The following is a 13,041-nucleotide window of genomic DNA, read 5'->3' as shown; positions in this document are numbered from 1 at the left end:
TTCCAGTTATAGAGTTCAGTGGTAGCAACTGCTTAACAACATTCACTTTGACCAAGGCGACGTCAGGAACTAACGATGGCCACTTTTAATGTCTCATAATGTCTGAACTTTTTACAATTGACATTTATGTTCAGTAATATTGGTAAATCAATTTGATTACCCTCCATTTGATAAACGTTAAAATGTTTAGAATTGAGTAAACCTGTACGAAATGACGGCGACTAACGGAACTAATGTGTAACAATGTTTGACCCGGAAAAGATTAGTCGATAGACTTCCCTAGCAACGAGTACCTCTTAGCAACTTCGTAAAAACAACATTCACCACAGCGACTCCAGGAACTAATGATAGCCACGTTTAATGTCAAAATAGGTCTTAAGTTTGTATAATTGACGGCATTGATGTTCTGTTCTTACCTTATTTTGATTTGTTAAATCGGAAAATGTTTAGCCATATGTATAGCACCCAACATTATCCACGAATCACAACCGGTGCGAAAAAGTCCCTTTGGGATGAAGTGTGTGCCGGTGAGACGGTGGTTTAATTTGTTACTTTACTGGCTTTCATTAACTACATAACATTTATAAATTAATGTCTTTCTTGTAGAATATGAAGCGGGTCTCCCCAGTGCTCCCGGTGCGGTTTGGACGAGTTCAGAATCCTCCAAGAACACCAGGACACGCCAGCCTACCAAGGTTGTGTCACATGAACCTGCTGCTAATGATGTAACACATCGGTGTCATGATTATTCCTTCAGATGGATGAGGAGGAAGACGAGCTGCTGACAGACCTGGACCCCACCCTGCACCACCCCGCACATCCCGGCTTCTCCGTGTTTGGAGCACAACCTTCTTCCAAGCACAGACGGCAGACAACAACTACTTTTTGCCCACAACAATTTCCACGTGAGATAACATTTAACCTGCTCTTTGTATCATCCAAATGCCATAACATGATGTAGATATATATTTGTGTGTGTAGATCCTGTCACAAAGTACATGGAAGACAAAGTGTTTCCTGTGCTGGTACCAGCACTTGAGGCTTTGCTGAAAGAAGCTGAGAAACAAGGCTGTTTGCAGGTACCACAATAAAGGCAGATAATTACTAGAATTTGGGGGTGCACGATTATTATCTGGCCGATACGAGGGAATTATGTCTTACCGATAAATCTGATAGCATTACAAATACACTGATAAACAATAATATAAAAAAGGCTCCAATGATTACCTGTGTTGTGCAGGGTGAGCTCACTTGTAAACACATGTTCTGTTTCAAAGGGGGGTGGGGGAACATGCAGCACACAAAAAACCTTATCAGCCACATGAAACGCCAGGGCCACGGCGTTTGAGAAGTGCAAAAGGTTTGCCAGAGATCACACTGGCTGCTCGGAGCGTGTGCCTGAATACAGTGCACTTTGCTTCCTCCGCTCGATACTCTGGTTCTCCTGATAGTAGTGATGTGTAGTAGTATTGTCATCATATTTCATTAGGACACATCAACATGTACAGTTGGTCAAATCCGTATTTGTTCCAGGCCTTACCTCCAGGTGTGCACAAACTACAGTAAAATCTAAACAAAAAAGATAGAAAAAAGTTGTTGGTTATTGGTATCATGTCGGCCTTGAGAAGCAGGAAGTTACATCAATAGCAGGATTTTTCCTCATTTGTAGTGTTGTTTATTGTGATGATAATAATAATAGCTTACTAACACCATGCCTCGCCACTATGTGAATGTCTTACCTTTTTGTATTTAAGAAGAAAGTCCTCACGTTTAACCCCAGCGACTTCCTGGTGGAGTGGCTCTACAAGTGAGTGTTCCATCGAGCTTCCACATCACGAATGCTTTCAAATGTGGTATCACAGCGTGTGAGGGAAAATGCTTCATTTACTTCCATCATCTCTCTTTCTCTTGTTCCATGTCAGCCACAACCCCCGCAGGCTAGGGTACCACCCCGTCAAATTCCACCAAATCCCATTTGTCAAATCATGGCTCATCTTGCAGTGAGTGACCCCCCCATCACTTTGGCATTTCCACTGTTAAATATCATCACGCTTCAGTCACAGAAACCCATGAATATTCTCTTGCATTAAACTGTTTTTTTTGTTTATGTTTTTTTGCTCAGTCCGAGGCCTCCTATGCCTTTGTTTCTTCAGCTGAGTGACGATGAGGCTGCCGTCATCATCCAGTCCTTCTGGAGGGGGTATAAGGTACAGTCAGGAAAAAAACAAAACAAAATCATTGGGGAGGAAATGAACAGCACAGTTGTATCTAAAAAAAGGACACATTCAAATAACTATTAAATACGAATAACAACTAAAATGTAGTATTCAATTAAGAAATTAATTCCAATTCAAAAATCACATGGGTACCCCCCCCCCCCCCCCCAAAAAAAAGTTATAGTACTTTTTTTTAAGTAATTGCATTTTCTAATAGTTATACAAGTAGTTGTGTTTCTTTATTTGAACTATATCCAGTAGAGGGCGCTCTTTGTTGTAACCGCGCGCGTTTATGTCATCCTTGCTGTCTCCGCCCCCTTCCCGCGTGGGATAAATAATAAATGGTGGCACACAGAGCAGCAGAAACAAACGCAGATGTTTTCTCACGCTACTTTTTGTGTGAAAAGACCAGTAGTTGTCATGTTTTGTTCCTTTACCCGCAGATGCTGCGATGCGTGAGGCCTGCAAGAAGCGCGTATGTAACGTTAGGTGGCGGTAGAGAGCCGTTTGCCTGTCCAACCCATCCACCCAGGTTAGAGAGAGTGCGCTTTATTGCAATGATAGGATGAATATCACTAATCAAACGAGTTAAGATTGTGACGCAAATGGCTCTCGACTGTTTCCTCCGTGGTAGCCGTGAACGCAGCACTGACACCCTGCAAGGTTGACTGAGGGACGGCGTCTTTAAGGACACAATCATAACTTATTTAAGATACACAAGATATTTTGGGCAAGCAACGACTGTGTGTGTGTGTGTGCGTGCGTGCGTTCGTGTGTGTGTGTGTGTCACATTATGCCTTCGGAAAAAGCATGTGATCATAGAATTTTTAATAACTTCTATTAAAAACCAGTAACACACACGCGCGCAACCACAGATACACAAAACAAAGCAAGGGGATATGATGCTTATACAAAGAATGTTATATTGAAAATAATAGATAGACTTCCTGTAATTCATGCATTACTTGTTAATGTAAACACATTTATACAAAATGAACAATTCATATGTTAATTGATGATGATAGAAACACTTTTCAATAGTTAATATGAATTGTGAATAAATGGTCATAAAAAATGCAATTCATATATTAATTATAGAACCCCCTTTCAGTCAATAATATATGAATTGTTCATAAAAATACAATAAAATGAATATATTCATGACTGAAAGGGGTTTTAAGATGAATATTAATTGTTTTTTTAAATAAAAATGTTGCTGTAATAATAATAATTTAAATAATTTTTAAAAGTAAAAATCCTATATTTTATGTAGCCCTTTAAGTAATTAATAAATTCATTATTTTCTTTCAAATAGAAAATACAATTTATATATTTATGCATTTTTTCAAATTAAAAACCAATTACAACACTGTCCATATTCATGTGCAACCAATTACAACCAATTATTTGTATTAAATGTGGAACCCCTTTTCAGCCATTAATATATGAATTGTTCATTTTTTAAAATCATTAATGACAGAAAGGGTTTTTAAGATTCACAAGAATTGTTTTTTTTTATTTTTATTAAAAAGTCTGTTATTGTTTAATAATTAAAAAAGTCATATATTAATCCTATATACTTCTGTCAGTGATGAATAAATGCATTTTTTTCATAAACCAATTCAAAGTCATATGAATGACAGGTCCTTTGCGTGTGATGCGCTGCAGTGACGATATTACACACATTGCCATCATAACTGAGCTTTGGTTGCTTTGAGACGGCTCTCATTACACGATGCACGAGTACCTAATGTTGTGGCCAGTGAGTGTTTTTAAAAAAAGAAAGAAATCTGCTAAAACGTAAGACAACATCTCTCGTTTGAGTCCCTTGTCTATTTTTAACTGCAAATATTTGGAGGGGGAGTCATAGCATCACAGGATTAACGTTTATATTCATCCCAAATTTTCTTGCTCTTGTCAGCCCCCCCAACTCTTCCACTCTGTTGTGTTATATAACCTGTGTGACGCAGCTTGGACTGCAGTGTGTGTATTTTGTGTGCGCGTGTGTGTCGATTGCAAGTTCCCGGCTTTCTGCTGATGAAAAACGTTGCACGTATAAAGACGGTAGAAGAAGCAGCGGAAAGAAGCTGACACTATAATGCGATTGTCTCTTGTTCCGCTCCTGTCGCACTATACCCGGGGCTGCAGGGTCTAAACACGTTACATAATCATCTTTACGCTCTGCGCCTTCGCCCCTCTCTCTAATCCATTCATGCATGCCTCTGACTGCAATCTACACACACACACGCGCACACACACACTCTTGTTGTCAAGCTGTGGTGTGGTCAGTCAGCTGAGTGTGTAAATAAAGAAGGAGTCTTCTAACTAGTCAATGTCACACTGTCGCAAACGGTTTTGTTTTTTTACCCATTCTATCGCCGCCAGCCACCCAATCGGTGTAAAGAAAACGCAAAAAAAAGAAAAGAGTCGTCAGCACCCACCAGGGGAAAAAAAAATATGTAAAGCCTTTAATAATGCAAAAGATACGCAGAAAGCAGACAGGATTTGAGCTCCAGGCTCGGCAAAGCGCTTCATATGGGTCAGAGGATCACATGACCGCCTGCAAGATGTGGTATGCATTGGATGATGAGCTGTACCATTACATGACCCAGCGGGTACAACACTCGTCTTGAAGCACATGGCACTTTGTCATGCAAGTGGGAAAGAAGTTAACCACTGAGTAGCATCCATCCATCTTTTTATGCCGCTTATCCTCACTAGGGTCGCGATGGTATGCTGGAGCCTATCCCAGCTGACTTTAGGCGCGAGGCGGGCTACACACACGTGCACACGCCAGCCAGTCGCAGAGCAACAACCGCTCACATTCGTACCTATGGACAATTTAGAGCCGCCAATTAACCTAACATGAAACCCCACGCACGCACGGGGAGAACATGCAAACTCCACACACAGATACCCAAGCGGAGATTCGAACCCAGATCTTCTGACTGTGCAGCCAACATGCTAACCACTCGGCCACCGTGCGGCCACTGAGTATACGGTCAGAGCATTCAGTCAGGGAAAAAATGATTCGACCACCCGTGTTCCTTCAGGTTCTTGTTCATTTCAATGCCTGATACAACTAAAGGTACCTTTGCTGGGACAAAAAGAACAATGGCAACAAAAATAGCTCGCAAGAGTTCCATTTTTTGGCAGTACAACGCTATAGAACCTTTTTCATGTAAGAACTTAAGTGATGGAAGTTGCTCGATGTCAGCTCTTAAATGCAACTCTGATGAGCTATATTTGTTATCATCCTTCTATTTGTCCAAACAGATGTACCTTTTAGTTGTAGCAGGCATTCCAATGGATCAATCAAGTGAAGAAACAAGGGCGCTCATCATGTTTTCCATGACTGTATACTTGCATACTGTACTGGAGATTTCAAGTTAAAAGGCCAAGCTTCTCCTGCACCATTTATTGTCCAAAAAGTAGGGCAGCTTGAGTGCTGATTCCACTTGACTAAAAGAGCTGCGAGTGAGACACACACACACACACACACACACACACACACACTGGCTGGCTGGCACCCAGTTGGCTGTGGAGTCAACAGCAGAAGTAGGTCTGTGTTTCCGGCTGAATGAGCCACTTGCCGCCATACATGAATGCTTTGAATAGAAGGCCCACGTGCAGCCACGCTCATGCAGAAAATATGTCAAACGCACGCAGGACCTCCTGTAGCCCGTGGCGTGCACACACACGCTGTTAAATATGAACCTTTTTCCTGCAGAAAGGTCGCCCGCTCACTCAGATGACGAATACACGAGTCAGCGAAAAGTGGAGTGATGGCAGGGTGAATGTGCGTGAAGGCTAGACGGGGAGTTTGGTTGATTCCCAGGCAGCTTTGCAGCAAACAAAAGGCTGCATGACGACAGCTAAGAGTGGCTTTTTAGTGGGACAGCCAATTCATCTCATGTCAGTAAACAAGCAGCGATGCCTTCATCATGCTTCTAATTACGCAGCTTATTGCTTATGTGTGTGTGTGTGTATTCCAAACCTATTGGGGTAACTTTGCGTGCTCTACCCCCTCCTTAATTGCACATTCTGCAGCAACACACCATAAAAAAATTGCTGACATCACATTCATGCTCAAATACGAAATAATCTGCGTGTTTCTATGCAGTTGAAGCTGAACTGAACTGAACTGAAATTACATTTTGCAGGAAGTCTTCACCAAATGTGCATGAGAACAAACTCTCTCATCACAGTCACTCATTTGAATTTCACTGAATTTCAAGGGCATTGTGGCAATTTGCATTGTATTATTTTTATATTTAATTTAATGAATTGTAATGTTTTATTTGATTTATATTTCTTTTTTAAAGTCTTTTTTAAAATTATTTAATTCATTTTTTGTGCTTTGAATTAATTTTCATTTTAATGTTATTTTCATTTCATATTTTATTAACTTGTTTTATTTTCATTTAATTAATTTATTTTTGATTTTTCACAAAAAAATGTAATTACAATTTTCATTTTTGTATTATATTTCATATATTTTTATTTTATTTGAAATTTAAGTTTTTCAATTTAAATTTTTCAATTTAAATTTCTTGTTTTTGTTTTTATTTCTTATTTTATTTTCTTCTGGTTTGTTTCCCAAATATGACCTGGGGGGCCCTTTGCGTGCCTGCAGCTCATTTATTTTTTTGTTGTCATGTAAAATGTCTTATTTAGCCATTTTACAACATAAGCATATCAAAATGTCCCTCATCTGTTGACTTCCCATATGCCGCCCGAGCTGGAAAAAGTTTGGGCACTCCCGGTTTAGCAGTTGAACAGCAGTTCTGCTACACTTGCAGCACAAACGGAACATGAAGTGATGAAATAAGTCAAAATGAAGGTCGGGCTAGCGTTGGTGGTACAGTGAAAGTGTACGGGCCATCCTTGTCCAGGATGTGTGCTTGTGTGTTCTTGATGATAGATGGTATTTCTGCATCGTGCAGGTCAGGGCACAGCCGTTTGTGCAGGAGCTGCGCCAGTGGCAAAAGAACCTGAGGGAAACCCGTGACATTCCCAACACCGTCAAGGCATTCTGGGCCCGCGTTGAGAAGCGAGGTGAGAACACGTAGACCCAATTGTGTTTGTCATTTCAACACACACACACACACACTGAGAGTGAATGATTATATAGTCACTGTACCAGTACACACTCTACACTCTGGGATGCAATATTTATCTCCACAGGGCTTGATTTGTGGAAGAATGAGGGCAGAGATGGTGTGTGTGTGTGTGTGTGTGTGCGTGCGTGCGTGCGTGCGTGCGTGCGTGTGTGTTCGTGCGTGTGCGCGTGTGTGCGCAGCAGCTGAGAATGCAGTAAATGACCAGTGTGACAGAAATGGAATCTGAACTTGGGGAGAGAAATGAACTTTGTCCTTGGACACGTGCAAGCACACGCACACACCATAGAAACTTAGATATCCTGTAAAGAGAGTCGTCAGTGTACAGCTTGTATAGCAACATGGAGGTGTGTGTGGGTGACAGGTATCGCAGTACGTGTTGGAATTCATGTTTCCCTCATTGAACCGCACTCATGCAGACCCAGACCATGGCCATGCTTAACTGTAGACAATACGCAACCACCCGTGTTGCTTATTCACACAATAATGGCTGCGTTGGCTCATTTTCAGTGACTGTAAATCTGCACTGCTATACAAGCTGCACACTGACTTCTCTAAAGTACATCCGAGTATTATGATGATGACAAACAGACAAAGCGGGCACAGGTCGTCCGTTCCCGACTGTAAACGCAGCATGCTCACATTCCTCAGCACGCCACGGCTGCTGAGCTGACATTCTAACAGCCCCCCCACCACCAAAAAAAACACAACACAGCCACTGCTGATGGATCAGCATGTGAGCAAATCAGGGCGGCATTTAATTCCGTTGTCGTTTGAAGCTGATCTGGGAACAGCTGAACCCTCACACGCCCGCAGCGAGCCGCCGTGCTACGCATTAGTTGGCCCAAAAAAACAATAAATGACCCGGAGAGGACACACAACACCGATACTTTAGGGGCGCGAGGTCAAGGATCAGAGGACAGGTGCAGCTGTCAGTGGCAGCTCATGAATCACATGACCCGCCTCCACTTGGACACGTTGGAGATTTAGTGCAAGGATGATATGGGGGGGGGGGGGATACACAAATAAGGATTTATTAATGTTGTGTTAAATGTTGTGAATGTGGACATTTGAGTATGGTTTCATAGAAAAAGTGCTGGAGGGAATTCAAAAGTAAAATATATTGTGAATATTTTACTATTAAATACAAAGAAATAAGGTAGAAACTATTTCAAATTTCATTTATGCTAAAATGCCCCAAATGTGAAGGAAATGTGGCATTTTTGCGTGGCAAACTACATTATATATATTTTTTAAAGCAAAATGTCACATATTATTTCCGTTATTTTCAATTTGCATGAATTATAAATATTCAAAAAAAAATTCGATTGAATACTTTTTTTTGTACAATTGAAGTAGCTCTTCTATTTCAAACTTCAATTAATGTTAAGATAATATGCCCCAACTGTGGAGGAAATGCGTCATTTTTGTGGCAAAGTATCATATTCTATTGAGCGCAACTTAACATATTTTTTGTGTTAGTTACTTTGCATGTAAATGCATGGTGACTATTGAATATTTTGAGAAGAAATACAAAAACGAATTAATTAAAGGACATTTCTGGTGATATGCTGAAGAAATGCATGCAAAGTATAGTCTTAGTTATTGTTTTGTGAAAAGCCACATATTGTTTGTTAGTTTTTGTCAGCTTACAAATATTATACTTTAATATTAAATACAAATTAAACATTTCATACAATTGATAACAGGTCCCGATTGTTGCGGAACTACAGCATTTTTGTGGCAAAGTATCATGTTTTTTTGTTTTGTTTTAAGTGCAACATGTCGGCCATCTTTGTGGAATGTATTGCAGTAGGACTCGACATTTTTGGGAGTGTTTCACTAAGGTGCTGGAGCAGACACAAGGGACATTTATGCTCCTGGGAAATTAAATACAAAGCTTCTTTCTTGTCCACTTATGTGATATGATTGGAATATGGACAATTAGTTGCTAAGTCCGTGCACCTGCAAAGACGTTTAGCTTGATGGCGGCCATGTTTGTCTACCCATCTTGCTCAAATTTGACACGCACGTGCTTGACAGTCCCCTAAAGGTGTGTACTGAATTTTGTAGGGCTTTGGCTAAACACCCTAAAGTTACAGAGGGTATTTCACAGAGCTCATTTAGCAAGAAATTTCAAGTCAATAGAGTATAGAGGGGAGGGAGCCGCCTGGCGTGGCCCAGCAAGGTGCACCGTATTCGGGCGCATGCTGCGAGCAGCCGGTGTGACGCCACAGACATCTCTGGAAAACCTTTTGCTCAATGTCTCCCCCCCCCCTTGGATTTGGTACAACGACCTTCCACTTAAAGTGAATGTTTGTTTCCAAGTGAGCTCAGGGAAAGTTGCGACAGGCCGTTAACAGGCAGGTGAAAAAAGGAGTGCTTGATTTGCTCACCCCCTCAATTGCACGTAATCTCACTTTATGTGGAGTGTTTTTGTTTTTTTTAACCATCGGTTATGGGAGGTATTTTTCAAGTTATCAGAATCCAACACATTGATGACTGCATGTTTCCTAGTGTTATTTAGTGTGAATCTGCCATTGGGGTAGTAGAGGTACTAACAGTTTGTGGTTGCGTTTGTCTACAGTGGGCTCATCCATGACGGATGTCACCGAAAGCACGGAAAATTCAGAAAATTCCGACTTGTGCATCCAGGTGGTTTCTCCCACCCCGCAGAGCACAGCCGTGCACACACCCACCGACCCGATGACCCCGGACGGCATGGAGCGCCTGAGGCCCAGTCTGTACAGCGTGGACGCGATGATCAACATGGCATCCACGCCGTCACACACACAACCATAAACTTGACCCAGAATGCTTTTCGAGTCTTTTGACAGACTGCCACGCCAACATCACACCGTCCAAAGTAACCATCACGCGCGCCATTAAAAAGCTCGTAACCAATCAAACACAGCCAAGCTCGTCTCATCAGCTCATTGCCTTTTATTATGGATCAGCACTGTTAGGAATGGAATATTTTACACAGAAACATGTTTGTTCTTATCTACCACACTGGGGAAAACATTCCATGCCTAACAACACACATCTTGCCGCCTACAGCAGGGCGATCCAACTCGTGGCCCACGGTGCCAAGCAGACAGGAAGTCATCAACACGGACGCCTGGCTGACTCGTGGTGCCGACAAAACCAACACAACAAGTCAGCACAAGTGCAACATACAATGCAACTGCACCGTACAGACTATATAAATAACCCTTCCACACCGACACACACGCAACACAGCTCTACCCGCAAGGCATGCTGGGCAACCTCGCAGGACCTACTCCTCCCCACATGCTAATATTTGAGAAATTTGGGTGGCCGCTTGTCATAGAGGGTGATGGGAGGGGTCCCGCAGCCAAACCAGTTGGGAACCACTGACATAGAGGATCTTTGGTATATGACCGAAGCGCTGTTTTTAAGGGCCTACTGTGGAAAAAAATGCTTGGCACAGATCCACTATATGGCAGGAGTGCTCAAGTTTTTTTTCAGTAGGTCCTAAAAAATGTAGAGCATCTTTCATTGCTGTTTTTAAGGAACTACTGTAAAAAAGAAATTAATAAAAAAAAAAAAAAAGAAAAAAACGCTTGTCAAAGATCGTCTATATGGCAGGAGAGCTCAGGCCCCAAAAACAGCAAAACTCCTGTGTCATTTGGATGATCTTTGGTTGTTGTTTTTAAGGACCAACTGTAAAAAAAACACTTGCTTGAGTGTTCTTGCTAAATAGAGGATCTTTGACTAGCATTTTCTTTGCAACAGCAGAGCATGCTTGCCATTTAGAGGCTCTTTGACCAGCATTTTGTTTTTGTAACAGCAGAGTGCTCCTGTCATATAGAGGATCTTTGACTGGCATTTTTTTTTTTGTAATTGTGACAGCACAGCTCTCCTGCCAGAGAGGATCTTTGACGCTATTGTTTTTTGGCAATAGCTGTTTAAAAACAGCAGAGTACCCGTGTCAGATGAGAGCCTCTTTGACGAGCATGAGCATATTGCTTGCGACTTGATGTCTGACTTGATTTATTTGCCATTAGCTGAGGTCACATGTGAAGCTATGGTAGAACCGTGTATTGACATTTGATCCAAAAAAGGAATAACAGTCCTTAGCTTTGTGCCTTTGCTGGACGACCCTGCTGTTTATTGTCAAGGCATTTTGTCAGCTTTAGCTGGAAGCTGACAGGAACTTGTTATTTTCTCTCTGGTGAGCAACGTCCCTCTGTTAAAAAAAGTGTTTCCACTGAGGGCAGGAAGTGAAGCAGAGGAAAGGGGGACTCCATGGTTCCATTGTGCAGCGTCCGTCCTGTTTAGCAGGAAATGATGCTCGTGGGGAAGCAGGTGACACAAAGCAACACTTTCAAATATCACACATGCTTCATTCACCAACACATAGCTTCCACTTGCAATATGAATATGATTATAATTACCTACAGTAGTGTAGCTAATATTGTGTAGATAGAGTATAACACGTCTTGACCTATCACAGCCCTTTCTATTCGAATATGCTTTGGCACTTTTCCATCCGTCCTTGAAGCGCCAGCTTTATGCAGCGTGGCCGTCTTGTCATTATAAATTGCTGTCCTAAACCATCGCAGACATAAATGCGCTACGCATCGCAGTGCGGGACGAGGAGGGATGAAGGAGGATCTTCTGCAGTTCCCGGGAGACAGCTGCTGCTCTTGTGGGGCCAGATGATAAAGCATCCATTTCATTTTGAGGCTATCTGATAGTGTAGCCGCGTCTGCCATCTAGCAAGAGGGCCTGATTGAAAGAGGACGCCAGAAGCAGCGTCGGCTGAGAGCGGACGCCACACAACCGGGTGACCTTTGTTTCCCTTCTTTCTGCATCTTTATCCATATCCCCACCAACATGATCCATGCAGCACACTTCTACAGAATGTGTTGGGCATTTGATGTGTTATCAGCCCACTAACGTAGTAGTCAATGTCGTCATTGTCCTGATCATTTAAAAATACATAATTGTATGTATAGTTTAGTATTATTTCAGGTGGATATGTTAAAGCCAATATTTAATTGGTGTCTGTTGTGTCCACTAGTAGATCAAATAAAATAAAAATACTTAAAATATTAGTTCGTCAAATGATTTTTTTATTGAGAATAATATATTATTAATATTTAGAATAATTTTTTCTCATTACGCAGTTTCACACAATTTTTTTGTATTAATTTAAATAAAATTTGTAAAAAAAAAAAAATACTGAAAATATTAGAATTTGTGGTTTTTTTTATTTTAAAAAAATGAATATTTTCTCATTATTTTTTTTTTATTTTTGTATTAAAAAATAAAAATACTGAAAATATTAGATTTTGTCGATTTTTTTTTATTAAAAAAAGAATATTTTGTCATTATTTTTTTTATTTTTTGTATTAAAAAAATACTGAAAATATTAGATCTTGTGAAAATATTTTTTTATTTAAAAAAATATTTTCTCATGATTTTTTGAGACTTTTTTGGTATTTAAATAAAACAAAAATACTGAAAATATTAGATTTTGTCCAATTACTTTTTTTCATTAAGAAAAAAAAATTCTCTTCACCCAGTTTTATCCAATTTTATTTTTTAGATTATTTTGTATTAACTTTAAATTAAATAAAAATACTGAAAATATTAGATTTTGTGAAAATATTTTTTTATTTAAAGAAAGAATATTTTCTCATGATTTTTTTTGACTTTTTTGGTATTTAAATAAA

The 13,041-nt window shown here is 40.4% G+C and overlaps 1 protein-coding gene across 4 annotated transcripts; it reads left to right on the top strand.

Moving 5' to 3' along the window:
* On the top strand, positions 1-12,417 carry iqck (IQ motif containing K). 4 transcript variants are annotated; one of them, XM_054760772.1, is made up of 9 exons: positions 1-527; positions 607-636; positions 758-905; positions 982-1,079; positions 1,755-1,807; positions 1,923-2,000; positions 2,123-2,207; positions 7,163-7,274; positions 9,924-12,417. In XM_054760772.1, exons 1-9 carry the CDS (start codon positions 513-515, stop codon positions 10,136-10,138), a joined length of 834 nt encoding a protein of 277 aa, XP_054616747.1. In that variant the 5' UTR covers positions 1-512; the 3' UTR covers positions 10,139-12,417. The 4 variants fall into 4 exon arrangements, with proteins under 4 accessions (XP_054616747.1, XP_054616745.1, XP_054616746.1 ...); XM_054760770.1 differs by having other exon boundaries at positions 607-695; XM_054760771.1 differs by having other exon boundaries at positions 607-698; positions 1,758-1,807.
* The last annotated feature ends 624 nt before the right edge of the window (positions 12,418-13,041 follow it).

This window comes from Dunckerocampus dactyliophorus, chromosome 18 (assembly GCF_027744805.1).
Source record: "Dunckerocampus dactyliophorus isolate RoL2022-P2 chromosome 18, RoL_Ddac_1.1, whole genome shotgun sequence".
Lineage (NCBI taxonomy): Eukaryota > Metazoa > Chordata > Actinopteri > Syngnathiformes > Syngnathidae > Dunckerocampus > Dunckerocampus dactyliophorus.
Note: the sequence above shows the minus strand (reverse complement) of the source record. Positions and strands in the feature narration are given on the sequence as shown.